At 36.4% G+C, this 27961-nt stretch overlaps 2 protein-coding genes across 2 annotated transcripts; one reads left to right on the forward strand and one right to left on the reverse strand.

Moving 5' to 3' along the window:
* Window positions 1-12939: 12939 nt before the first annotated feature.
* LOC113331770 lies at window positions 12940-14595 on the forward strand. The gene is made up of 2 exons (XM_026578413.1): window positions 12940-13207; window positions 13371-14595. The coding sequence occupies exon 2, from the start codon at window positions 13400-13402 to the stop codon at window positions 14519-14521; it is 1122 nt and encodes a 373-aa protein (XP_026434198.1). The 5' UTR covers window positions 12940-13207; window positions 13371-13399; the 3' UTR covers window positions 14522-14595.
* Window positions 14596-26207: 11612 nt separating this feature from the next.
* LOC113331933 lies at window positions 26208-27604 on the reverse strand. Its single transcript, XM_026578567.1, has 3 exons — window positions 27062-27604; window positions 26853-26966; window positions 26208-26699 (listed from the first exon to the last, which is right to left on the reverse strand). The coding sequence occupies exons 1-3, from the start codon at window positions 27602-27604 to the stop codon at window positions 26208-26210; spliced, it is 1149 nt and encodes a 382-aa protein (XP_026434352.1).
* Window positions 27605-27961: the final 357 nt, after the last annotated feature.

The following is a 27961-nucleotide window of genomic DNA, read 5'->3' on the forward strand; positions in this document are numbered from 1 at the left end:
GAAACAACATAGACATTAAAAGCACCGGAATTGAACCGAAATTTTGTAAGCCTAAACAATTGATACCACACAATAAAGCAAGATAACAATAGTTTTTCTTAACTGGAACCAATTGAATCACACATACATCCACACACACATCATGGAATAAACAACAATTGTACCGAAATTTTGTTAAGCAAAAGCAATAAATATATATGAAATAAAATCAGGCTTTTCTGAAACAGGAAAACAATTAACTAACAAGATTGTTACCTCAAATTTCGCATCCACTTCTCCAATATGGTTGCATCTTCTTCCAGGGAGAATCAATATCGAAATATCATCATGTTGTCATCCTTATGCAAAAACAAAAAAATGACAACAACCAACCTTTCTCAGAGAAAGGTTGAAAATTGATTTTAACAATTGCAAGCAAAAATTGAAAACCTTCGAAACACATATGCTTTTATGCTAAACCAAAACCGATTCAACATATTGTGACTTTTTCACATATTATTTCTACCAGAACCCCTCATGATTCTTTGATAAAGCCTACCAACATGGGCTAGAACTTAATCCTGCTAAATCAAAAAGTCACCCAAACCACAAGGGTTCACAACATTATGAGATCGAATATCAAGGTTAGAAAACCGAAATCAAACATCCCATAAACACAAATGAAATACACCATAAATATTCAGTAAAGAATCAAGTATTGCAATTACCTCTATCTTGTAGGGAATTGAATTGCGAAAAAAACGCAAAAAGAATGAGGTCATTCCGAGTTCGGACGAAGAAGTTATGGGCAAAACAGTTTTACACTTCTTCGTATGGGGACCTCTCACTAGGATCAGTTCCCCGTATTGCACCTATCACTAGGATCGGTACCCCAAGTGTTACTTATGACGGATCACAACACTAAACTGTTTTTTGACATAACTTTTTCATACGATGTCCGAATTCAGTGATTTTTGGCTGTTTTAACCGTAAAAACAAGAGCTACACATATGTGATTAGTAGATATCAACATCATAAACTCACAATTACCGTTTCTATCAAAACATCAAATATTGATAGAGAAAGTATGAGTATAGAAGAAAAGAAATCTCCTAAAGATGTTAATTAGTCATATAATAACCGAGAGATCATGTGCTCAGTTTCATGTGCTTCCTCACCTTTCAAAAAATTGAGCACCAAGGTGAGTATGCACATTCTAACACAACTAGGTTGTGTTGAGTTGATCCTTGTCTTGTTCGTCACGAGTGACTGAAACAGAATCATCATTCTTGAACTCTTGCTTGGTTTGTTTTCTCTTGTTCCATCTCTTGTTTTTCTTCTTTGACATGTGATGAAGAGTGTCATTATCACAACCTTTACTAGTACAAGAGATTTCAGACATAATGTCTTTCTTTATCCTTTCAAGAAGACTCTTGTAATTATTGTCATCAACAATTAACAGCTGAGACTCATTCTTGTGACTAACTTTTAGTCACTTCTTGGCTATAGATGACTTCGGGACCCATTTAGAGATGGGTTTTGCAGGAGCAGCCTTCTCCTTCATACCATTAGGATCATTGTCTTTTTGAATATTTTGCGAAACACCCTTTCTCCAATTTGGAACATTAGATCTTGTCTTTGCGTTTACAAAGTTATCTCTCTTTCTATATGCGGTCTTTTATGAGATGACCTTATCGAGTGATATGAAAAATTTGAACTATCATTATAATAATTATTTTGCCTAAACTTAGGACAATAACGATCTGAGTTCTTATGAGGAGAAAACTTAGCCAATTCGTTTGATACAAAAGAAAGTGCATACTGCATTTTACGAACTTTGCATCCCATTAGCAAGTGTCCTTTATTACCACAATAATAACAATGCTTAGTACAAATATACAAAGTATGAGTTTTGATGTTACCTTTTTGTGGATCCTCTTGCATTAGAGCTCGACGAGTTTTCTTCTTCTTCTTCTTATTCTTCTTCTTCTTCTTCTTCTTCTTCTTGTGTTTGTTCAACGTTGTTGCTTTCTTGACATTAGCAGAAATGCCTTCTTTGATTACTTCTGGTTGAACACTATTCTTAGGCTTGACAGACTTTTCTTATTTACAAGAAATATGAGCATCTTTGTCATCAGTGGAAGCCTCTGGTTGAGAAGAATTAGTAGCTTTAACAAATTTTACCTCTCTGTTAATATTTGAAGCATTTATTTCCTTATAGCCCAATCCTCGTGTATCACGATGATTTCTACTTGCTTCTAACATTAAGGTTAAATTATTTTAGCTAACATTGAACTTTTTAAGGTCCAAAATTTATTCTTCCAATGTCTTGATTTTATCAAGAGCACCAGCTAGATCAGCCTTAAGATGTTTTTCTCGTGAGATATATACACCTTCTTTCTCTTCAAAACTCTTTGGTTGAGAATTAACCCTTGCTTCAGATTCAACAAGTTTCTTTTTCTACAAAAAGAGATCTCTTCGAAGATTTTCACATTCTAATTTCTAAGAATTTAGCTCGTTTGTACGCTCTTTATGAAGAAAATAACTGGTTTGATAACCAATATAATTAATATCCTTGAAAAACCTTCCTCAGTTTCTTGTTCTCACGACAAAAAGGAGTCATAAAACCAAGAAAATCTGAAATTCTCAGTTTTTCATTTTTCAAATGATCCAGCAATTTAGAGTATTGTGAGATATCCTCTTCTACTTCTTGTTCAAAATCTGAGTCATCATCATCGGAAATTTCATCTAACCCTTCTTGTATACGTATTTTCCAGTCGTCATTGGTTTCTACATTATTAACAAGATTAACTTGTCTCGTAGAATCTCTAGAGATGATTTCTTCAGATATTGAATCGCAGATGCTATCATCAAGTGTTAATTCAAAACTCTTGATTCTTGCTTTACGTTAACTGAATCATTCATTAGATTCAATTCTTATAGGTTGGATCGCACCAAACACAGATTGTTAGATCTTTTCGTGTTTGCCTGCTCTAATACCAATTGAAAAGGAGAGGGTACCCAAATATACCACAAGCTAAAAAATTTCCTACCTATAAGTTCTTTCTCCTAAAGTGATTGTCCATAGACTCAGTCGAGACAATACAACTAATCGGTTCACACTTCGTGTGATCGTCTATGGATACGAGATCGAGACAATACAACAACGAAGTATGTTACTTGATAAAAAGGTTCGGACTTAACAAAACACAATAGGATTCACTTATCAAAGTAAATAGGAATTAACGTTTGTGTGATTTACTTTAATTATAATAAAACAATTATAATGCGGAAATATAAAGTAAATGACACAACAAGATTTTGTTAACGAGGAAACCGTAAATGCAGAAAAACCCTGGGACCTTGTCTAGAATTGAATACTCTCAGGATTAAGCCGCTATACAAAATTACACCTAACTTCGTATAGTTGAGACCAAGCAACTAAACCTATAGTTCACCTAGTTCCGTCTGTATTCCCACGCCTCCGACCTATGAATAAGTCACGTACTTGGAACAATTCCTTTGGTTCATATTCCAAACAGTAAAGGAACAACAAATCTGTTTGGTATCAACTCTATTCAACCAAGTGATATGAGTTGGACAAAGGCTCTTCTGTTTATCTTAACATAAAATCCTTCGTCAGGTCATTAGATCTATCTTATGTTCAATTATCGAAGTAATAGTTTAATATTAAGCCAACAACACTATTAATCCAAAGAATTGTGTTGATGACGATCTACTCAATTAATCAATCCAATTGATAGACACATTTTTGTGTCTGATTTGTCTCGATTCTATATATTGATACTGCTCATTTTTGTACTCATTATGGTGTTTTATGTGTGTGTAGGTATTTTTGGCCAATAAACATTTTTGGAAAAATCGGCTCGAAAAGTTGCGCGGGGCACCCCGGAGGACAGTTGCTAAACGGACCCCAGATTTGTCTAAGGAGCACCCAGGCTATGTATAACCCAAACTTGTCCGCAGCACCCACTTTTGTCCATAGCACCCAAGGTAGATGATAAAGGCACCCCTACTCTGGATTAGGGGCAACCATCTTCATTATTTGAATTCTGGTTTTTGGCGGGAAAGTTAACTATCATATATGCAGATTTAGGGTTGAGGTTTTAATCGCGTTTTGAGGAGATTCAATGGCTGAAACTTATGGCAAGCATCTGTTAGAGCAAAACAGGGATAGTAGGAGTGATTTCGTCGATTGAAAGTGGCTAGAAATCGAGTTAGAAGGAAACAGAGGTGTGAACTTATCACGGGTATTTCAGGCGAGAGCTGGTGAATTTGTTGCCGGATTCAATGGATGCCGTGGATTGGATATGTATTGCTAGGCCCAAACAGGGTTGGTAATCACTTCAGATTCGGCAAATCAGGGTTTAATTCGTGGGTCAAGCAAAACAGGGGAGTGAGTTTGCACGGGTCTCTGCATGATTCATTTTTGGAATTCCAGAGAGACTAAAGGCGAGATATTCTGTCCAAAGAAACTTATCTATCTAAGGAAGAGTTTGGGATGGGTTGTACGGTTCAGAAACGTGTAAATAAGTCGGCAGAGAGATTATTGCCGTGATTTGCACGGAAAGGAAGAGAATAATTTTAGTCGGGATTTTTAGGTTTCCGAGGGATATAAAAGGCGTTGTCGAGTTCCAGGGGGAGGTATGAAATTTTAGGAGAAGTTAGGGGAAGTTTAGAACACTACAAAGTCGAGAAATCGAAGTTGCAGGAAGTCGAGTTCTGCTGCTGCTGAAGAACACGAAGAACATTAGACCCTTCATAGCAGTCGTTTATTCAACAGCATATATCTTCTACCGTTTCCTGTAACAGCACCTATTGCAACAGTTCTCTGTAACAGTCAGTTTGTAACGCTTGTCAAACATTGCGAACTGTCTGCTTTATTAGTTTCCTCTTGTTTTTCACCCTTTTGAGCTATGAACACCTATTTTGAGCACGTGAATAATATGAGGAGCTAAACCCCTTAGCCTAGGCGACGGAGGAAGCCATTTTTACATGAAAAGTGGTATATTTCTATTTTAATTAATTTTGGCAATTTCTTTTATGATTATTTGCATGCAACTAATATTGGAAAATTGATTTTTATTGAATGATTGTGATTCGTTTTGATGGAGCATGCTTAGTTTAAGACTTTTGATGTTTCATGATTGATGTATACAATTGTTACTTCAAAAATCTACTAGAGGCAATATATTAGAATCACTTTAAACGCAAAGAATTTCATGAATCTTGATTAGATTAAATCACTTAATTGGTCAATGGTGGAATCCTGAGTCTCAGTGCTTTTTATAATCTTGATAACAACTTCATCTTGAGTTTTTATTTTAATTTAAGTCTAAAACAAATCTTCACAAGTCTGAGTGAACGACAACTTTACTACCACTTTCAACAATAACATAAAAACCACATCACAAATCTATCACAAGGATAAACCGATTATTAATTGGATCCTATTTTACCGAAACAAGTATTGTGCACACCAAAGATTATGAACCCACAAATCAGAAAGCTTCAATATTTTATTCGTCTTCAAATCTTCTTAGATCTTCAATAAAAACCTGCACACAATCACTTGAATTTCTTGTGATCAATCACGCACAGAACAGAGTCTGTTAACAATGGATTATCACAAGATCGTCTTTAGAATTAACAACACTCTAAAGATCCCTGTCGAAACTCTGAACTAGTTTGAGTGAATCTTATATCAGAAGAGAAGATTCCCAAGCATAAACAAACTAGGTGCAATCAATGTTCAACCACTGTTAGTCAATCAAATCAATGAAAACAAAAGATAAACCGCAATTATCTAGTTTCCCACCAACGGTACTCGTAGAGCTTCTAAATCCCAAAGAAGACTTTAAACTGAACGGTCGTAAGAGATTTCGCCTAATTAGGTTACTCTCCTTTCCGAATAGGCGACTACACCAGTAACAACACAACAAAGAAGTAGTTTGTTGTTACGAAGGATTAGTTTGCAAGAAAGGCAAACTTCAAGTATTTATATACAAGCAAGTTTGGACACCAAGGAATTTCCAAAACCGAAAATATTCTCAAGATATTCATTAAAGCACAAATTCGCTTTCCATAATTCCTGGAAATGCTCTGTCCAAAGATAATGATCGAAGTCTCTCAGAAAATCTTTAATTAGTAAATGCACATTACTAATTCTTATTCTCCTAAAAATGAAGTTAAATACCTTAATTAAAAGATTCTTAACTTATTTATGTTTCGATCCTGGGATTCTCTTCCCTTAGATATTAAGGAATAACTTTGAACAATTAAAGAAATAAACATTCATAGCACCTGTTCAAAGTATGTCGACATCTTAACTTTGCAAGTTCTCTTTCACACTTACAACCTTGAAACCGATTTGCCACACTTCCAAACAAGTTTAGAATTGGTTCATCTGACTTTCAAGAACTATGTGATTGATCAAATAACATTCAATCACAATCATGGGTTTAACGGTTCTACCAAAACAAGTTTCGGTTGTACCTTCCATGTGAGTACTGTGCATAGTCACACTAGCTTTCCAAAATTCGGTTGAATAGGTACTAGGATCGGTTCACCACATATATATGGTATCTAACTTATATGTGTTGCACATGTCCATAGGATCGGTTCCCCTTTCTGCTATAAACCTTGTTGCACCTCATACAAGGATCGGTTCCCCTTTGTGATGTACTGCACCTCTTACTAGGATCGGTTCCCCTTTCCCATATTTGGTCAGACATAAAATCACAAACCAGATCATACCATCTCGGGTGATTACTTAAGATCGGTTTTACTAATAAAAGTTATACCAATACATAAGTCAGGCCTTTGTGAATAGTTCTACCAAGAACACAAACAAGTCATGAATGGTTATACTCAATCACACATATTGGTTGTTCATAAGATATGCAATGAATAACAAAACCAATGACGCCTGGCGATTTTCTTTTCGATTCACAAACCAATGAATAATAAAACATTGTTCCCTAGGATGAAATCCTCACCTCATACCCATACATAATCACAATAGCATTCAAATGATTATGGAGATGTCTTATCTACAAAGTTTAATGGTTAAGCGATAAACCTCGTATTGTATTCCTTAATACTATGTTTATCTAGAGTTCAAATATGCTTCTCAGTTTGTTTTCAATATGCACGACTTGAAAGATACTTACGGAATGAAACAGTTCAATTCAAATATCACTAACCTCAAGTGGAAGGATGATTGTTGTCGTTGTAGCTCCTTGCTTCTTCACATCTTCAAGTCTTCGCAATACTTGTAAAATCTCATTATCCTAATACTTCCAAACTAACCTATACGAAGTTGACTCTAGTACATAATCAAGCGACTCTTAACATGAGTTTTGATTCACTAAAATATGACAACCAAACTTGACATACCAACGCTTGGTGGGTTCAACCGAGCTATGCTCTAACAGATACAGGTAGTACCCACATCTTCATTGATTGTGATTTGGCCAGATCATTGGGGTGTGTTATTCAACCTACTGCCAACCTGTTGGTCACTGTGGAAAATGGAGACAAAACAGTCAGCTCAGGCATTTGTGCTAGCATACACTGGAAAATGCAAGATCATGAATTCATTGGTGACTTAAGTCTTCTGCCATTAGGGGGTTGTGATGTTGTTCCAGGAGATGATTGGATCAATCAATTAGGAGACATTCTTCTTAATTTCTCTACATTAAGTATCTCCTTTATCCATCATGGGAAAAAAGATCACTTTAGTGGGTACTCATTCAACTCCTACTCTCAAACTGATTGATTCAGCAGAGTTACAAGGATTTTTTAAGAAAAACTCTCATGGTATTATGAGACAATTGTATTCTGTCACCCTTACTCCTTCACAAGATCCTCCACTACCAGTCATATCTGACATTTTACAACAATTTCAAGATGTTTCTCTGAGCCTACTTCACTTCCACCACAAAGGTCTTTGGACCATTCCATTCCCCTCATTCCCAATTCAACACCATTTAAGCAGAGACCCTATAAATGCCCTTATGTTCAAAAGGAGGTAGTTGAGAAAATGGTCCAAGAAATGTTACAAAGTGGAGTTATTCATCCAAGTCAGAACCCATTTGCTTCTCCCATACTTCTAGTGAAGAAGAAAGACAACAGCTGGCAATTTTGTGTGGGCTACAGGCAACTCAACAACATCACAGTAAAAGATAAGTTCCCAATACCTGTTATTGATGAAATTTTGGATGAATTATTTGGCTCTTGTGTCTTTACTAGAATTGACTTGAGGTCAGGATATCACCAAATTAGAGTCACTTTAGCTGATATCTACAAAACAGCTTTTAGGACCCATCATGGTCACTATGAGTTCACAGTCATGCCTTTTGGTCTTACTAATGCACCTGCAACTTTTCAAGCTTTGATGAATGACATCTTCCAACCTTACCTGAGAAAATTCATCCTTGTTTTCTTTGATGACATTCTAGTTTACAGTCCTGATATGGAGACTCATGCAAAATATTTACAACCGACCTTATCCTTATCGGGAAAACATCAACTTTATGCCAAACTCTCTGAATGTTGTTTTGCCCAACCTACACTGGAGTACTTGGGACATATTATTACTGCTCAGGGTGTTATGGATGATCCTGCTAAGATATATGCTATGACTAGCTGGCCAACACCTTCCAACATCAAGGAACTCAGAGGGTTTTTAGGCCTCACTGGATACTATAGAAAGTTTGTCAAAAACTATGGAGTGCTTAGTAAACCTCTTACTGACTTGCTTAAGAAGAATGCTTTCACTTAGACACCAGCTGCTACTCAAGCCTTCAATTCTCCCAAGTTAGCAGTGACTACTACTCCAATTCTGGCTTTACCAGATTTTTCCAAACCATTTATATTGGAAACTGATGCTTGTGCCACTGGCATTGGAGCAGTCCTAATGCAGGAGGGAAGGCCATTATCCTTCTTCAATAAACCATTTGGCCCTAAATCACTTGGCCTCTCTACTTATGAAAAAGAACTCATAGATGTGGGATCTGTAGTTGCCAAGTGGAGGCACTATCTGTTGGGCCATCACTTCACTATAAAGACTGATCAAGAGAGCATAAAGTATTTCCTAGAACAGAAGATCACTACATGCATACAACAAAAATGGCTTATCAAATTACTAGGCTATACTTATGATATCCAGTATAAGAAATGCAAAGTGAACAAAGTGGATGATGCTCTCTCTAGAAGACATCACAGTGACAGCTCTTGTTCCAGCATCACCATCTCTCAACCACTTTGGAAGCAAGAAGTCATCTCCAGCTATGACCAAGATCAGGGGGCCCAACAACTCATTTCTCAGCTACTTGTGGCTCCAAATTCCAGTCCCAATTACACTTATCATGATGAAGTACTGAGATACAAGAACATACTTTATATTAGCTCTAACAACAATATCAGACATTCCATTCTCTTGGAAACACATGCATCTGCAGTGGGGGGTCATTCTGGTATTCAAGCTACCTATATGAGGACTAAGACACACTTCTTTTGGCCTGGCATGAAAACTGAGGGTTTTTCTTTAGTATCTTCTTGTGATGTTTGCCAGAGACACAAGGGAGAACACACATTGCCAGCTGGATTGCTTCAGCCATTACTAATTCCAGACCATGCTTAGCAACATATCAGCATGGACTTTATTGAAGGCTTACCCAAGAGAGACAGAAAAGAGATAATTCTGGTGGTTGTTGACAGGTTCACAAAATACAGTCATTTTATTCCTCTGCAACATCCCTATACAGCTTATTCAGTGGCCAAAGCTTTTATGCATCACATTGTTAGATTACATAGCTTACCTGCTTCTATTGTGTCAGATAGAGATAAGGTCTTCACCAGTAATTTCTGGCAAGACTTGTTCAAACATTTAGGTACTGCTCTTAAGTTGAGCACTGCTTATCACCCTCAGACAGATGGGCAGACTAAAAGAGTCAATGCCTGTCTTGAGAACTATCTCAGATGCATGACTAGTCAACAACCTAAGAATTGGATACAGTGGTTGGACTTAGAAGAATGGTGGTATAACACAAGTTTCCACACCAGTCTCAAGATGTCTCATTTTAAGTCTCTTTATGGCTATGAAGCTCCTCATTTGGCATTCCCAATTTCTGTCACTACTGCAGTGGACTCAGTGGCAAAATATCTTAAGCAAAGAGAGAACATGCTATTGCTTCTTAAAGACACACTCACAAAATCTCAAGAAAGAATGAAACATTTTGCTGATGCCAAGAGAACTGACAGAGTTTTTGAAGTGGGAGATTTAGTTTATCTCAAATTGCAGCCATACAGACAGGTTTCAGTCTCTCTCAGAAGCAACTTCAAACACTCAGCCAAGTACTATGGTCCTTTCACTATCATTCAGAGAATTAGTGCTCTAGCTTACAAGCTCCAGTTACCTCCAGAGGCTATAATTCATCCAGTGTTTCATGTTTCACAACTTAAGAAGAAAATTGGTGCTTCTCACATTCCTTCCCCTACACTTCCAGTGGTTGATCATGAGGGGCAGGTTATTATTACTTCCATTGCAGTTCTGGATTCCAGATATTTGGTCAGAGGTAACCATTTTGTACCCCAACTCCTTATCCATTGGTCCAACTCATCAGCAGAGGAGGCTACATGAGAGGATTCAGCAAATATATCAGCTCACTTTCCAGCTTTTAATCCTTGAGGACATGGATTGTTTCATGAGAGGGGTATTTTCATATATCTACCCTTTGCTAGGATATTATTTGGGGTGTATCTATCTTGGGCGTATCAATCTGTGGGGGTGCTTAACTCTAGAACTAGGTGTATTTAGACTTGTGTGTGAGAGGTCGGCTGTAACCGGTAGGATAGCGATAGATGGTTTTCCTCTCCTTAATTGATGAGGGTTTTAAATGTGTAAGAACTGTGTTTGCGGCTGAATAAGAAATCAATGAATATTGTTTAGCTTATATTAATCTTCCAAATCTCTCTCTCTCTTAAGTATGATTCCTTGAATCAGATTTCTCTTATCTTAATTTGGGTGTTATTTTGTTGTGGAAACACAACATATTAGTCGTTCCGCTATCTACCAAACAAATATCTTTGTCGTCAAGACTGATTTTTGATAGATTACTTCTGAAATCTATATCCTCCGGCTTCCAAAATTTTTAGCAGCGTCTATTTTATCGGAACCAATAACAACCCAAAACTCAATTTTTTTTTACTAACTCGTGGTTGAATATATAAAATAATTAAGATACTATACTTAACTAATAAAATTATATAATAACTTCAAGTAATTAATAATGAATAGGTTAAGTAAGTGGAAGAGAGATTTCTTACCAAATTATAAGTGTTAGAGCATTGCTCGGTCGAACTCGCATGCGTTGCTATCCCAAGCATGTTTGTCAATGTTAGTGATCAAAACTATAAGTTTTGATTTCTAGTCTACTATATCTAAGGTCTCGGACTAGGATAGAAAGTGTAGTTGAGCTCAAGAACTCCATGGCAATCATCATACAAGACGAAGGACTACTCAAGGAACCGGTGGATCTTCATCGACTAAAAGGTATGTGGAGACTTGAACTTATCTATCACTCAAAAATCTATTTATCTCCTATCTTGAGACAAAAATCGTGTTGCTATATAGACATAGATTATACACATTTGCTATTTCGAGCCGAGTTTATCTCGTCTATCTATTTCTCGAAATATGTGTTGGTAAGTGATAAGCACGAAAGTGCGACGCATTTTCACCCATAAATACATTAGCTGAGACTCATTTCATCACTAATATACTTGTTTTAGTTGTTTTTGGAAGAATAAGCTCTTGTGGATAATTGGCTCGAAAAACTGTTATTTGCACCCGGAGGACACGTGTTATTCAGACTCTCGATGTTGGTTAAGGGGCACCTCAGTTACTAACGGGCGTCCAGTTGCTAAGGGGCACCTTATTTACTATTTACACCCCATAAGGCAAGTGCTAAAGGGACACCCATACAGGATTATGGGGGTCATTTTCTCCGTTTGAATTTCACTCTTGGCGGGAAAATACTTCAGTTTACTGCGTAAGGTTCTGTTGGATTTTTGGAGGAGTTACAATGAGACTCAATCACTTATTTCGATTGGGATGAACTTGACAGGCACAAAAAATGCTGGTATGGGTGGTCAAATGAATTTATTTGGGTTGGATAATCGTCGGGAAGCAAAACAAAAAATGAGAGAATGCTCGGGTTTTTCCTGCACTTGTTCTGTGAAGATTTGTGGAGTTATTTGGCGAGATTCTTGGCTTGATTTGGGTTGGTATAATCCTGTTTCAACAAAACAGGAACGGTATGTCATGTACCTATTATGAGAGAGGAGTGCCCATAGCAATTGAATGTCTGACTTTAGTAAAGGGTATAGTATTGGTGTTTAACTTACTAACGGGTGTTGTTATCAAATGTAATAGGTGGGCTAGATGCAACCACCTGTGCTCTTACTAGCCGTAGATCTTAGGTTAGGCTTTAGAGTTTGTGTAGCTATTTAAGCTTATAGTCTGTAAGAGAAATGAATCAATGAATTAAGAAAAGAAGAAAGGCGGCGGGCTCTGGGAAGTAGCGGTGTAATCCAAGTTATCTATCAATCATCTCTATCATTAGTACTAAAATCATTACAATTGGTATCATCCAGTTCTCGTGCGTGCTCTGAAATCAACGGAGATCCAATGGAGGGTAGTGCTGCTACACATCAGAACCAGATGCAGAATCTTGTTGATTTAGTGCAAAAATTTGTTTCCGTTTCTAAAGAAACTCAAACTAAGTTGGACACTCTCATCGATTTGTTATCTTCTCGATTTGCAGTACCTCAACCGGAATCGGCTGCAACACCGAATCCAGTGAGTGACCTAGTTTGTACTTCCGTTTCTCAAATTTCTTCTCAAATTTTCCTTAAATTTGAGTCTCTAGAGGTTAAATCAATTGCTACTGAAGTTTCGGAAGCTAGCCACGATTCTTCATTAGGATCAAATTTTCAATGTCAAACTCAAAAAAAAGAAGAAGATGAAATTGGGTGGATTATTCCTTCTTATTTCTTTGAAGAAGAAGATGATGATACAGTCAATTTCGAATCGCTCATCCTAGTGTTTTTCTTTGAAGAAGAGAAAGATTTTCCTGTCGTGGTCAATGTTCAACCTAAACAAGTTTTGAGTAATGAGGTTCATTGTGACAAACTCTCACAGGTAATATTACCCTCTACCCACTCAGTACCGATTTCTAATAGTTTTATCATTAATATCAATTCTTCTGGTGCGTTATTCGATCGTGGCAGAGAGTTTGAAATTAGAAATGGTTTTTCTGATTTTATTGGTGATTGTCAATTCTCTCGTGATATCGTTACTTCAGGTTCAATTGTACCCGATGTTTGCTCCATTATGTGGGCTTACTACAAGGAGAATTTTGTTCGTCAACTGGTCATACGACATGGGTATGCATCAGATTCCTTGATTCCTAATTCAGCTGTGCTGGAAATTGAGAAAACTGGTAATAATGCTGATGATAGTAAATTGTTTGTTAAAATGAATGACAAAAATAAGTTTTGGCTTCTCTTGTTGGCTAGAATAGTTGGTATTGATAAAGCTTATGAGTTGTTTGATCAAATGCTTGATGAGATTGTCATCCTACACCTTGGCTCATTAGATATTCGTCAAATTAAATTGGGGAGTTTTAAATTTTTCATTGGATTTTCTCCATGCGATGCTTTAATTAAGCTTCATCATGGGTTCTTCATATGGAAACCTGGAGATCTATGTATTCATGTGTTTTATTATTCGGTGAGTGCTTATGAATGGTGTTTGGAGGTAACTACTTTTGCTTCAGTTGTACTCAATGTTTGTTCCTTTGTAATGGCTTATTACAAGGAAAATTTTGTATTGGTTGTTAATGGTAATACTGGTGATGGGGATAATCTATTTGGTAAGATGTGTCAACTGGATATTGTGAGCTTCAAGAGTAAAGATGTTTGTAATCAAAATTTGGCTAGTGATAAAGCTTCTTACTTATATTTCAACCTTACTGGTGGAGTCTTTGATCGTGGGAGATATATTGAACTTATGGAACGAGATTCCTGTTTTGATGGTGATAATAAATTCTATGTGGATACAATTATTTTTTATGAGCCTGGTCTAGAAGATACGTACCAGTTCGCTTTATTGCTTGCCAATTTGATTGAAATTTTACTTCCCACAGAGGGTGAAAACTGTGACACTTGCAAGTTATTGGCTCAAAAGATACATCAAGCTAAGGTTCTCTGTACTATCTTGCTACTTTCAATTCCTAATGAAAGTGATTGTGGGAATGTTCAAAAATTACCTCATGAGATGCATCACACTGGAAACTGGACTTCGGATGGTGACACGCAGTTTCTAATCTTGTTGCTGAAGTATGGTTTGCTTGAAGCGATTGCAGTATTATATCTGGGCTCATGGAATATTTTTCAACTTAAATTGTTGAGTTTTCGGTATGTTCTTTATGGGTTCCTTGATTTGCAACTATAGGTTCCCCTATATTACATGTCTTCATTTTTTACTGATTTTGGTAATTGGTTGGATCGATTTGTTAACACCTATTATACATCATCTAGAGAGGGACGTTCCCAACTGATAAACACTTTAAGTGCAACAAGTGATTTTGTTGAGTTTCACGACTATCCTCTTAAGGAGATTCTTATACGTGTTCAAAGTTGTGTTGGTCAGTTGAGCAAAAGTTATTTTTTACCGGAACTACTCAGTGAATGGTCTGCTAGTGTTATGGGGGATTTGAATGGTGGTGTTTTTGTTCAGCTTCACTTTGGTTCTACATATTCTGTATTTGATCCAGGAAAGAGGAGTGGTGGGTCAGTTTTAATGGATCCTTACAATGATAAGTCGGTTTATGAGCTTATTACAAAGGTCCTTTATGATGACTTTTTGTTGGTTATTGTGGGCAGACATGCACATGGAAATGTCCCACAACATGCTTTACTGAAATTTCTGCATCCAGTCATGCTTCTCTTGCCGAGTCTGATAAATGTGAGGACAATTGTTTATAATTGGAGATTGGTTTATCCAAGTCCCTCACATGAATTTTATAATGCTAATCAGGCTCAAGTTCGACAAGAGAGTGTTAAGGTAATTCTATATGCTTGTTTGATTAATTTTCCCATCTCTCTATATTTTACAGCATAATAAGCGCAACGGAGTCTTGCACACTACTGAAGTTTTAAGGGTTGTTGCTATAAGTACACACTTACCTGAAGGTTCTGCACATCGTACACATGTTTTCCTTAACGGATGGAACTCAGAGTTAGGATCAGTGCTTGATTTTGAATGGAGGGAAGTTAAGGAGCTCAAGCAACATAATACTGAGAAGGTTGAAATTGTTACTTATAGTAGTAACTCCCAAATTGTTCGATATGGATATTGTGGCCATGTTTGCTGTTGGGAGACAAGCGTAGGAGAGTTCATTTTCCTGGTTAATTTTCTGGGAATAGCTGGACCTATGTACGCGCATTGCAGTTCGCATGAGAAGGGTTTGTTTATTACTGACCCTGACATTGAATAGTACAAGTATCTTATGGTGGTACTCCCCAGACGTGAGGCGGAGGTGCAGCCACACCATTCAATTTTAGCCGAGGACAAGCTGATGTTAGAAAGGGGTGCTGGTGTGTATGCATCTCAAACTGGGAGTTTAAAATATAATATACATCCTTACCTTGGGGGAATGACCACAAGGAGGTGTTTACTGGTTGACTTTAAGGGGGCACCACCACCGTATATGGTCATTACATTCTGCTGGCAATGGGTCAGCTGATTCTTGATCTGGGAGTTGAAGTTTATAAAAACCTTAAACGGGGATGCTTTAACCTTGGGGATAAATGTTTTCTCACGGTGATTCAACTTGTTAAGATGTTGTTGTGGATTGATTACTGGAAATGGGAATTCAATTTGTTTCGTATGGGCTTATGGAGTGCAGGAGGTTTGGCGGGTTACGTGAAGTTTCGTTGTGAAACATCTATCATCATTAGATTGGAAGTTCATGTTTGCATGGGCAGAGCTGACTACAGATACCTAAGAGTTAGTGGTGCTTCGACAAATGAAATGTTGGCATGGCACAGGACAACAACATGTCATCCAGTACCTGTTATGAGAGAGGAGCGGCCCATATCGTACATGACAAGTAGGCGACAACAACTTCCACCATGCCAACTTAACAAGCCCTTTTTCTTTACCCTCATCCTCGAGGACAAGGATGTTCTGAAGGGGATGGTATTGTCATGTACCTATTATGAGATAGGAGTGCCCATAGCAATTGAATGTCTGACTTTAGTAAAGGGTATAGTATTGGTGTTTAACTTACTAATGGGTGTTGTTATCAAATGTAATAGGTGGGATAGATGAAACCACCTGTGCTCTTACTAGCCTTAGATCCTAGGTTAGGCTTTAGAGTTTGTGTAGCTATTTAAGCTTAGAGTCTGTAAGAGAAATGAATCAATGAATTAAGAAAAGAAGAAAGGCTGCCGGCTCTGCGGAGTAGCGGTGTAATCCAAGTTATCTACCAATCATCTCTATCATTAGTACTAAAATCATTACACGGTAACACGTTTGGAATCGATTAAAAAGGAAGAGGAAGGTACGTGAAGTAAAACAGAGGTGGTGAATATTCTGGAGTTTACTGGATCGTGTTCTGTGAGATTTTCTCGATATAATTGGTTGGTACCAACCTGTTATAACTAGACAAGGATGGTATGTGGTTGATATTCGAAGAAATAGGAGTGTGGCGTGACTTGGGAGAAAATAGGGAAAGTTTTGTACGGGAAATATTCTCGTAATATTTTGTTATCTTTGGGAACTGGCATGTGTCTGTAGAGTGATTCACTCGATCTGGGATAATTATAACAACGTGTTGGAGTGAGGAACCCTCAAAAATATCCGTGAGAAGCAAAAACATAGCAAGAAAAGGTAATTATTCCCCGACAAAACCTGAGAAGTTATGGCGGAATATTTCGAAAATTATTGTGAAGATTTCTTCACCTGTTGAGTATAAAAGACTTTTCGGAGCATATATCCAGGATATAGAGAGTTTGGGGAGTTAGCAGAGACGAGAGAGTCAAGAAAATCAAGTTGCAGAAATTTTTGTTGTTGTTGTTCCAAGAACACGAAGAACATAAGGCTGAGAAAGCCTGTCGTTAATAAACCGTGGTTTATTCCCGGTTTTGCAACAGGCTTTCCAGCGACAGTTGAACAGTATCTACAACACTTTTTATTTATCTACAGTAACAGTGGATTGCAACGCTTCTCAGGTGTTGTAAATTCCTGGTTTATTTGGTTTTTCTCCCTTTCATCATTTGTAAGCACTTTTGAGCGATGAATTCAAATTTTGAGCGTGTCTACAATATGAAGAGTTAAACCCCTACACTGGGTCGATGGATGAATCCGATTTTCATACATGGGTGAAATTATTTTATTCTCTATTTAACTTTTGCACTAATTAAAATAGAATTATGATTTTGATTAATTGGTTATTATTTTATTTGATGGGTCATGTTTGCTTAAATGTTTGGTGTCCCATGCTTACGATTTATAACTGATATTTTGAGAATCTACCTTGGAAAAAATAAGAGTCCATGTATTTATTTTTTGAGCTATAATTGCTGAAGAATAAATAATTAAACCTATTGATATGAATTCGGTGAAATCCTAGTCCCAGTAACTCTCACCTTTGTTTATTATTTTCTTTAAATCTTTAAGTTTAATCTTCACAAGTCTTAGAGTTCGAATCTTATTTACTACAACAACAACTTTGAAATCCCATCAGTATTTTAACCAAGTTCATCTTTACCTAGTGACAAAAGTCATGACAAGTTTCAATCACTTTGAAAATTGCTTACTTTGACGAAAAATAGTTTGTGAATAACAATTATAGAATATCAACGTCCTCTAAGAATGTTTCAATGATTGAAATGAGAGTTTAGATTATATAACCATTGGAAGATATAAGCATTGTTGTGGAAACACATATATGTTTAAGTTCTTATTCCTTGAACCGAAGTTTGCGAACTTTGTTGATCAAGAGAACCAGAACGGTGGCGTTCGCCAAGTCCGCGAACTGGCGGAAGTTCTCGTCCCGAAAAATTCTGCTGGAGTTTGCGAACTCCGTCTGGAAACTTAAGTCCGCGAACCCAGTCCACGAACTTGAGTAGGTTATATCTAAAAACGATGTTTGTGAACTTATTCTTATATAAACTAAGGAATGCAAATTGCAAACCATGGATATATAGTTCATGAACCGATTCGAGTGAATCAAATCGTTTTTGCTTCAATTGTGTCTTGTGTAGTTACATAAGATTTCCTTGCAATTGAACAACTCTCTAACTAGTTCATTTGAGTCACTTGAACTAGTTATGGTGAAAAAGAATATGGTTGATATGAAAGTGATCATATGGCTAACCATTTGGTTGACTATTGTTGAACCAACAAATGTACAAGTTTGGGTACGGTTACACAATCCTAGAAACGTGCATTTCATTTGTGTGTAACAAGCTAGTTTTTGATCTAATGGTTGAAAGATATTAGCTTGAATCTAATCAGGTTTTCATCTAACAGTGAATATTAAATGCTTTGTTACCAAGCTAACATTGATTCCAAACCCTGATTTGAAAGACTATATAAGGGAGAACTCTAGCAACTGGGAAACCTAATCCCCACACCTTCTGTGTGATACTAGTTGTGCTAAGCTAGATTCGATTCTCCTTTAACCTTTAGTTTCTTCTTCTAAACCAAGTTAACGACTTGAAGACTTCATTGGGATTGTGAAGCCAGACCGATACTACTTTCTTATAGTTGTGTGATCTGATCTTGTTGTTTCTATTGTACAAGTACAATTGTAATAACTGGCTTGAGATTGATATCTCGGATAGGCAAGATAAAAGAAATAACAAACACTTCGTATCATCGTTTGTGATTCCACAATATCTTTTTACGCTGCGTCGATTAAGAATATTGTGAAGTGATTGATAATACTAGGCTGTTCTTCGAGAATATAAGTATAATTTATCTATTAGTTCATGTTCACCTTGATTTATCAAAATACGGAACAAAACTCGTAGGTATATTCGTGGGAGACGGATTTATCTATTACCGTAGAATTTTCTGTGTGATACGGATTTGTTTATTAAAGTCTTCGACTTTGGGTCGTAGCAACTCTTAGTTGTGGGTGAGATCAACTAAGGGAATCAAGTACGTAGTATCCTGCTGGGATCAGAGACATAGGAGCATAGCTGGACCTTGGATCGGTGTGAGATTGATTGGGGTTCAACTACAGTCTAGAACGAAGTTAATTTGGAGTAGGCTAGTATCTGTAGCAGCTTAATACAGTGTCTGTTCAATCTGGACTAGGTCCTGGGGTTTTTCTGCATTTGCAGTTTCCTCGTTAACAAAATTCTGGTGTCTGTGTTATTTCTTTTCCGCATTATATTTTGTTATATAATCGAAATATCACAGGTTTTGCGTTGTTCAATCAATTAGAATATCCGACCTTTTGGTTGTTGATTTAAATTGATTGACACTTGGATATTGGTCTTTGGTACCATCCAAGTTATCTCTCTAGTATTTGATAAAGACTCGCAGATTTCTATTTGCTTGAGTATATATCAAATTGAGAGATTGAGATAAAAACTCTTTGATATACTTTTTATTTAGATTGAGTCTGACTGTGTAGTTGATTCTCTAGAAAGTATATTGGAGTTTGTCCATATGGTTGCTAAGCGAAATATTGGGTGTGGTTGTTGTACCCCCACTTTTCAATTGGTATCAGAGCAGGAAAACGCGTTAAAGACCTTATAAGTATGTGTTTGTAGCAATCTGATTATGGACGAGTCTATCTCTAATAACGTACCAGTTCAGAAATTACCAGATGATTCTAAAAGCTTGGATTCACCTGAGAGAACTGTCACAACTAAGTCAATATCTAAACATTCTGTTGATGTAAAAACTGTTGATTGGGAAACTCTCCTAGAAGAACAGTTGGATGAACTTTATGATGGAGGTGATTCGAATATTAATAGAGATTTTGATGAGGAAGTCTCAGAGTATGTTAAGTTTTTGGATTCGTGGAATATGAAGAAGATTACAACTTCTCATGTCTCACCTCTTCTGACTCCTCTCTGTCGAGAAAACAAGAAATTGAGAAGATGTTACGCAGGTGTTTATTTTTCGAATCGTTCTAACGAATCGATCCTCAAGGATTCTGAGGAAAACCTACGTATGAAGTCACTTGAATGTGATAATCTTTATCAAAATTACTTTTTGTTGGAAGAGAAACTTGCAGAATCTAAAACAAGGTTTAACTCTCAACAAATTAGTCTTGATGACAGAGAAAGTGCTTGTCTCGCACGAGAAAAACGCCTTGAGGCTGATTTAGCTGCTGCTCTTGATAAAATCAAGATGTTGGAAGATGACTTGAAAAAGCTCAATACTAGTTCAAGCAAATTAATCACTATGCTAGGAGCAAGTAAAAATCATCGTGATACACGAGGATTGGGCTATAAGGGAATAGATGCTCCAAGTATTAGCAAAGAGGTAAAATTTGTCAAGGCTAGTGATTCTTCTCAACAAAAGGTTTCCACTGATGGAAAAAGTGAAATACCTTCACCGGCAGTTAAGGTTCGAAAGGGAAAAGTATATCAACCTCCAAAGTCAGCACATACGGATCGAGGTAAGAACATTCCTTATATTTGCCACTATTGCGGAATAAAGGTCACCTGGAAAGGAGATGTTGTTTCCGTATAAGGAATGAGAAAATTCATGATGTTCTTGTTTGGGCATCACAAGAAGTTGTGAAACCAAGATCATATGTTAAGGCTAATCCCCTTAATGCTACAGGTGGTAACTGTCCAACCTTTAGGCAAAGGAATCAGTGCTGTGATAAACCTATTCTTGCCTATAAAAGTCATACGAATCCTTATCACAATCGTAATGGTTATCAAAAGGATAACTTCGTAAAGACGAAGACAGGATCCGATGTTCCCAGTTGGAGAAAGACTAACTTGCAAAAGAATAGTCAATCCAATCCTCTTTCGAGAAATCTTGAAGAGAGTAACGGGAAGAAGGTTCCGGTTGTTTCTAAACGCATTCATAAGTGGGTTCCAAAGAAATTCAATGACACTTTGAGTGTGAAAAGGAATTATCTCCCAAAAAATTCCATGACTATGGAGAAGGCAATATCCATGATGTTGGAACTTAAAGAGTTCTTTGGAAAGATGGATTTGGATGTGAAAGGTTCTAAAAGTGATCTCTTTCATGATAATACAAAAGTCACTTGTGGTGAGCAAGACATTGTTCACCTCAACACAACTTGAGTGTGTTGTAAGTGTATCCTCACCAAGGAATTCCCTGTTATGTATACGGTGAGGGAAGCACGAAAATTGGGGCGCACAGATTATGTTTGGTAAGGCTATAGAATTCAACTGGATTCATCTAAAAAGGCATGTATATAAACTTGAGAAAGATTTGTGCTTTTATTTTCTTAGAGAACTTATAACGATTCACATACCTTTCTTATCGTTCTTTTCTACCTAACTTGATCTGTGTTTAAGGTTCTTACATGTTTAGGTTTGAAAATAATAATTCAGGATGTTTGGACTTCATGGTACACATACCAAGTATGCATACCATCATTTAAAATCAAAATCCAGGGGTTTAAGTTCGTATACCCAGTTTGAAAACTGCTCCAAGTCATGAAAATTCGTCTGCAAACCCGTATCATACTTGCCTGTAGACGTCGATATTCGGTAAACTTGTTTTGGCCGTAATTTCTTCGTCCGAACTCGGAATGACCTCATTCTTTTTGCATTCTCTTCCTATTTGATTTATCTTCAAAATGGAGATGATAATTTATGAATTTGGATGAGTTATTTGTCCCGTCTCTTGTTTTTGAGTGTTTTGATCCGTTTCGTTGCACTTGTTCCACTTCTCTTGGACTTGGGCACTTGTATTCTTGGAGTACTACTCTTCTAAGCTCATCGTAGATTTTACAAGAATTTTGTTGGTGAATCACAAAGAAGGAAGTTCAAGAATGGAAAGTAGTACGCAGTGCTATGGAATCCTTTGTGAACTATGGTGCATAGTCGTTATTGACTTTGTATGTTCTTCTTTGTTAAGAAAATCTTTTTATACGCCTTTGGTAGCTATTATCGGTGTAAATCCATGCGAAAAAGATTGATTCTACCCTATAAGGACAAATCATCTTGTATGTGCATTACGAATTTGTCTTGTTGCCTAGGAAACTTCTTATGAGAATTTATTCTTATTTTTGAGAAGGATTACTAGAGTTTGGAATAGACATTATTGTGATTACACATAGTTATGTCCAATATTTTCATCTTCATGTGTTTTAGGTTTATGTTTAAATTCTAAATTGTTTGGTATATGATTTTTGCAAGTTTAATCTTTATGGTTTTATATATTGCAATTGTTTATGGGATATGTGTGTTTGCGTCCGTGAACTTGAATGTCCCATATCTTGTCAAAAGTAAAGTCTTTCGTATGACGATATGCATATATTGATAAAATAATGAATGGACATTTGACAAATACAAAATTTAAACCTATTATGTCAATTATTGATGGAAGATAGGTTAAAATCTTTTGTTTGCAAGGATTATGTATATTGAATGTCGTTATGCGAATAGTGATGGAAAATAGAATGAATCCTTGTGTATTCCGCAGTATTGATCTTCCCTGATCCATATTTTATGTATTACTGTGAGGCTCCGTAAAGTGTCTTATGTTGAGCACTAAACGACCAAGTTGATTATTCTCATGATTAGCTTAGTTGTTGTTCCGCGAGATACTTTTTGTCGAGCATATTCAACTAAATTAATCATCTTGTTTGGTTATTTAGTTGTTTCTCCGTAAGTTTTCTTATGATGAGCATGGCCAATTAAATTGATTACTTTTGTGATTAGTTTGATTGTGTATTTCGATTAGATTAATTATAGGTTCTCTTGTGATTAATCTAATTGTATTTTTTGAGTCTCCATAAGTTCACTTATGTTGAGAATTTTCGATTAAATTAATCACGGGTTTTCTTGTGGTTAATTTAATTGAGTATTTTGGATTCAAATTCATACTCGTATGTGATTTGTTATGTCCAAAGAAATCCTTCTTTTCTTTCGAAATTAAGGTCGCTCTTGTTATTCCTTTGGGAATGACATTTTATGGAGGAGAGTTCTTAATTGAACTTGTGCTTAATTGCCAAATCTTTGTGGGGAGTGCGGCTATGGAATATTATAGGGGTTATCTTGTATCTTTATAAACTCCTTGATGAATGCATTTAGCTTCGGCTTTATGATTGTATCTAAATAAGATGATATATGTTTCTTTCTTTTGGTCATGAAATATCTCTCTCGGAAATTTTCATGAGGATCTCGTTCTTGTACCTTTGCCAATTTTATTGACAAAAAGGGGGAGAATTAATATGTAGTTAACACTACAAATACATATGGTTTTCAGATCATTATGTAAGGGGGAGTGGTTTCCATGTGAGATGGAGTATTGACTAAGGGGGAGTGATACATATCACCATAGTATTATTGTTGAAGTTGTGATACAATTGAACTTTGACGCTGTGTAATGATACTATGACATTGTATAACAATGATTGAGAACTCTTGTTTTCTCGTTGTTATAGCTACGGATTTTCAACAACGATGATGCTGAATTTACAACCTTTGGGATCATTGGAGTACTTGGAAGTGACGAAAATTTCAAGTAATATTGAAGATTAGACATGTGGAATAGGATCTACAAAAGTTAAGTTATTTATTTTCTTGTATTCCATATGTATTGATAGTTTTGTCACTAAAATTGACAAAGGGGGAGATTGTTAGAGCATTGCTCGGTCGAACTCGCATGTGTTGCTATCTCAAGCATGTTTGTCAATGTTAGTGATCAAAACTATAAGTCTTGATTTCTAGTCTACTATAGCAAGGTCTCGGACTAGGATAGAAAGTGTAGTTGAGCTCAAGAACTCCATGGAAATCATCATACAAGACGAAGGACTACTCAAGGAACCGGTGGATATTCATCGAATAAAAGGTATGTGGAGACTTGAACTTATCTATCACTCAAAAGTCTATTTATCTCCTATCGTGAGACAAAAAGTCTTTTTGCTATATAGACTTAGATTATATACATTTTCTATTTTGAGCCGAGTTTATCTCGTCTATCTATTTCTCGAAATATGTGTTGGTAAGCTTTCGCTTTAACCAAGTTCATCTTTACCTAGTGACAAAAGTCATGACAAGTTTCAATCACTTTGAAAATTGCTTACTTTGACGAAAAATAGTTTGTGAATAACAATTATAAAATATCAACGTCCTCTAAGAATGTTTCAATGATTGAAATGAGAGTTTAGATTATATAACCATTGGAGGATATAAGCACTATTGTGGAAACACATATATGTATAAGTACTTATTTTTGAACCGAAGTTTGTGAACTTTGTTGATCAAGAGAACCAGAATGGTGGCGTGAGCTCAGTCCGCGAACTGGAGGAAATTCTCGTCTCGAGAAATTCTGCTGGAGTTTGTGAACTCCGTCCGGGAACTTAAGTCCGCGAACCCAGTCCGCGAACTTGAGTAGGTTATATCTAAAATGATGTTTGTGAACTTATTCTTATATAAACTAAGGAATGCAAATTGCAAACCGTGGCTATATAGTTCATGAACCGATTCGAGTGAATCAAATCGTTTTTGCTTCAATTGTATCTTGTGTAGTTACATAAGATTTCCTTGCAATGAATAACTCTCTAACTAGTTCATTTGAGTCACTTGAACTAGTTATGGTGAAGAAGAATATGGTTGATATGAAAGTGATCATATGTATAACCATTTGGTTGACTATTGTTGAACCAACAAATGTAAAAGTTTGGGTACGGTTACACAAGCCTAGAAACGTGCATTTCATTTGTGTGTAACAAGCTAGTTTTCGATCTAACGGTTGAAAGATATTAGCTTGAATCTAATCAGGTTTTCATCTAATGGTGAATATTGAAAGCTTTGTTACCAAGCTAACATTGATTGCAAACCCTGATTTGAAAGACTATATAAGGGAGAACTCTAGCAACTGGGAAACCTAATCCCAACACCTTATGTGTGATACTAGTTGTGATAAGCTAGAGTCGATTCTCCTTTAACCTTTGGTTTCTTCTTCTAAACCAGGTTAACAACTTAAAGACTTCATTGGGATTGTGAAGCCAGACCGATACTACTTTCTTGTAGTTGTGTGATCTGATCTTGATGTTTCTATCGTACGAGTACAATTTTAATAATTGGATTGAGATTGATATCTCCGATAGGCAAGATATAAAAGAAATCACAAACACTTCGTCTCATCGTTTGTGATTCCTCAATATATTTTTCCGTCGCGTCGATTAAGATTATTGTGAGGTGATTGGTAATACTAGGCTGTTCTTCGGGAATATAAGTCTGGTTTATCAATTGGTTCCTATTCACCTTGATTTATCAAAAGACGGAACAAAACTCGTAGGTATATTCGTGGGAGACGGATTTATCTATTACCGTAGACTTTTCTGTGTGATACATATTTGTTTATTAAAGTCTTCGACTTTGGGTCGTAGCAACTCTTTGTGGGTGAGATCAGCTAAGGGAATGAAGTATGTAGTATCCTGCTGGGATCAGAGACGTAGGAGCATAACTGGACCTTGGATCAGTGTGACATTGATTGGGGTTCAACTACAGTCCAGACCGAAGTTAATTTGGATTAGGCTAGTGTCTGTAGCGGCTTAATACAGTGTGTGTTCAATCTGGACTAGTCTCGGGGTTTTTCTGCATTTGCGGTTTCCTCGTTAACAAAATTCTGGTGTCTGTGTTATTTATTTTCCTTGTTATATTTTGTTATATAATTGAAATATCACAGGTTGTGCGTTGTTCAATCAATTAGAATATCTAACCTTTTGGTTGTTGATTTAAATTGATTGACACTTGGATATTGGTATTTGGTACCATCCAAGTTATCTCTCTAGTATCTGATAAAGACTAGCAGATTTCTATTTGCTTGAGTATATATCAAATCGAGAAATTGAGATATAAACTCTTTGATATACTTTTTATCTAGATTTTTTTTTTTTGATAGGAAAAAGAATTTATTTATGGATTTAGATGGTTACATTGTCTATCTCCAGTTAGCCTAAGATAAAATCCGGAGGAGAAATATTCCATTTAGTGTTTTTGTTGATTCTTGCATATTTTGCAATATCATCAGCTACACTATTTGCTTCTCTTTTAACATGAGAGCATTTCCAATTATTAAAAACTCTAAGTAAATTCAAACATTCCAGAATAACATTGTTAGTTGTCCATTTAATCCCTCCAGTTCTTCCATTGATAGCATCCACTACATTCTTGTTATCCCCTTCCAGATGCAGATCAGAAATATTCCTCCGATCTGCCCATTTGATCGCTTCCAGTGCCGCAATCGCTTCCCCTTGTTCCTCATCTATTGTTGTATCTGTAGTCCCCTTTGCTCCAAGGAATGCCCCTGCAGAATTGCGAGCAATTAGTCCCATTCCCATAGGTAGATCCTTACTTATAAAAGATACATCAAAGTTCACTTTAACAACATTATGTGAAGGTACAGTCCACTTCAGGTTTGAAAGTGTACTAGCACTAGGTGCCTATACATGACAAATATTTCTCTCTATGTCAAAGATAAAACAATTCACATTATGAATGAATTCAACAGGTCTAAATTGCATGCTGTCAAAGATTATGGAGCATCTGAGTTTCCATACATTCCACAGAATGCAACTTATAAATCTAATTTTCACCTGCACAGAATCAACATAAAAATTATTAGAGACAAACATATCAGTAAGCCAAGAAACCAAATTCTTATTGCCTACACTAACAAGGACAGTAGCATCCATATCAAACCAAATTCTCTGGACAATAGAGCATTGAAGAAACAAATGCTCAACATTTTTTTTTCTCTACCACAAAGAGGAAAAATGTCATCTATATTGTGAACATGCCTGACTATTTTATCTCTAGTGGATAAACAATCCTGTAGAATTCTCCAAAGTAAGTGGAGAACTTTAGGAGGCAGTTTCATGCTCCATAATCTTTTCCATATAAAGCTAGTGTTACTACTAGTGTTACTAGCTGAGACCTCATCCAAAAGAGTGTTATAAGCAGATTTAACTGTGAATGTTCCATTTCTAGTTTTTGTCCACCTAATTCTATCTTTCCCTAACATAGGAATTCTAATCCTACATATCTGATTAACTGTTTCAGCTGGAAAAAGAGTGTTAAGCATACTTAAATTCCAAGATTTAGTATCTTGATCTATAAGTTGAGAAACATGAACCATATTAGAAGACCAATTAGTAGAAGGGACTAGATTCTGACACCCATGAATCCACTTGTCCTTCCAAATATTGATATCCTTTCCATCAGCTAGCTCCCAACAATAATGTTGTTTAACAATTTTCAAACCTTTGCAGATACCTCTCCAAATCCAGCTACCATTTTCACTAACTTCATCAGAAAGAGGAAAACAGTTAGGAAAGTATTTATGCATTAAAATTTTGACCCAAAGAGCAGTAGGATCCTAGAGCATCCTCCAAGCTAGTTTTGCTAAGAGAGCTTGATTAAAAATAGCAGTTTGTCTGATGTTGAGACCACCTCTGCATTTAGAGTTAGCAACAATAGACCAATTCTTAAAAACAACCCTCTAGTATTGATGTTCTTACCCCACCAAAATATTCTTTGTATACCATCCATCCTATCAGTAAGTTTCTTAGGCATAGGAAAAACACTCATCTGATGAGTAGCTATTGATCCTAAAATAGTTTGTGTAAGAACAGTCCTAGCAGGTGATGTGATTTCAAAGTTGTTGTAGATAGTGATAAAAGGGTTGTTTTAAGACTTGTGAAGG

This window comes from Papaver somniferum, unplaced genomic scaffold, assembly GCF_003573695.1.
Source record: "Papaver somniferum cultivar HN1 unplaced genomic scaffold, ASM357369v1 unplaced-scaffold_128, whole genome shotgun sequence".
Taxonomy (NCBI): Eukaryota; Viridiplantae; Streptophyta; class Magnoliopsida; order Ranunculales; family Papaveraceae; genus Papaver; species Papaver somniferum.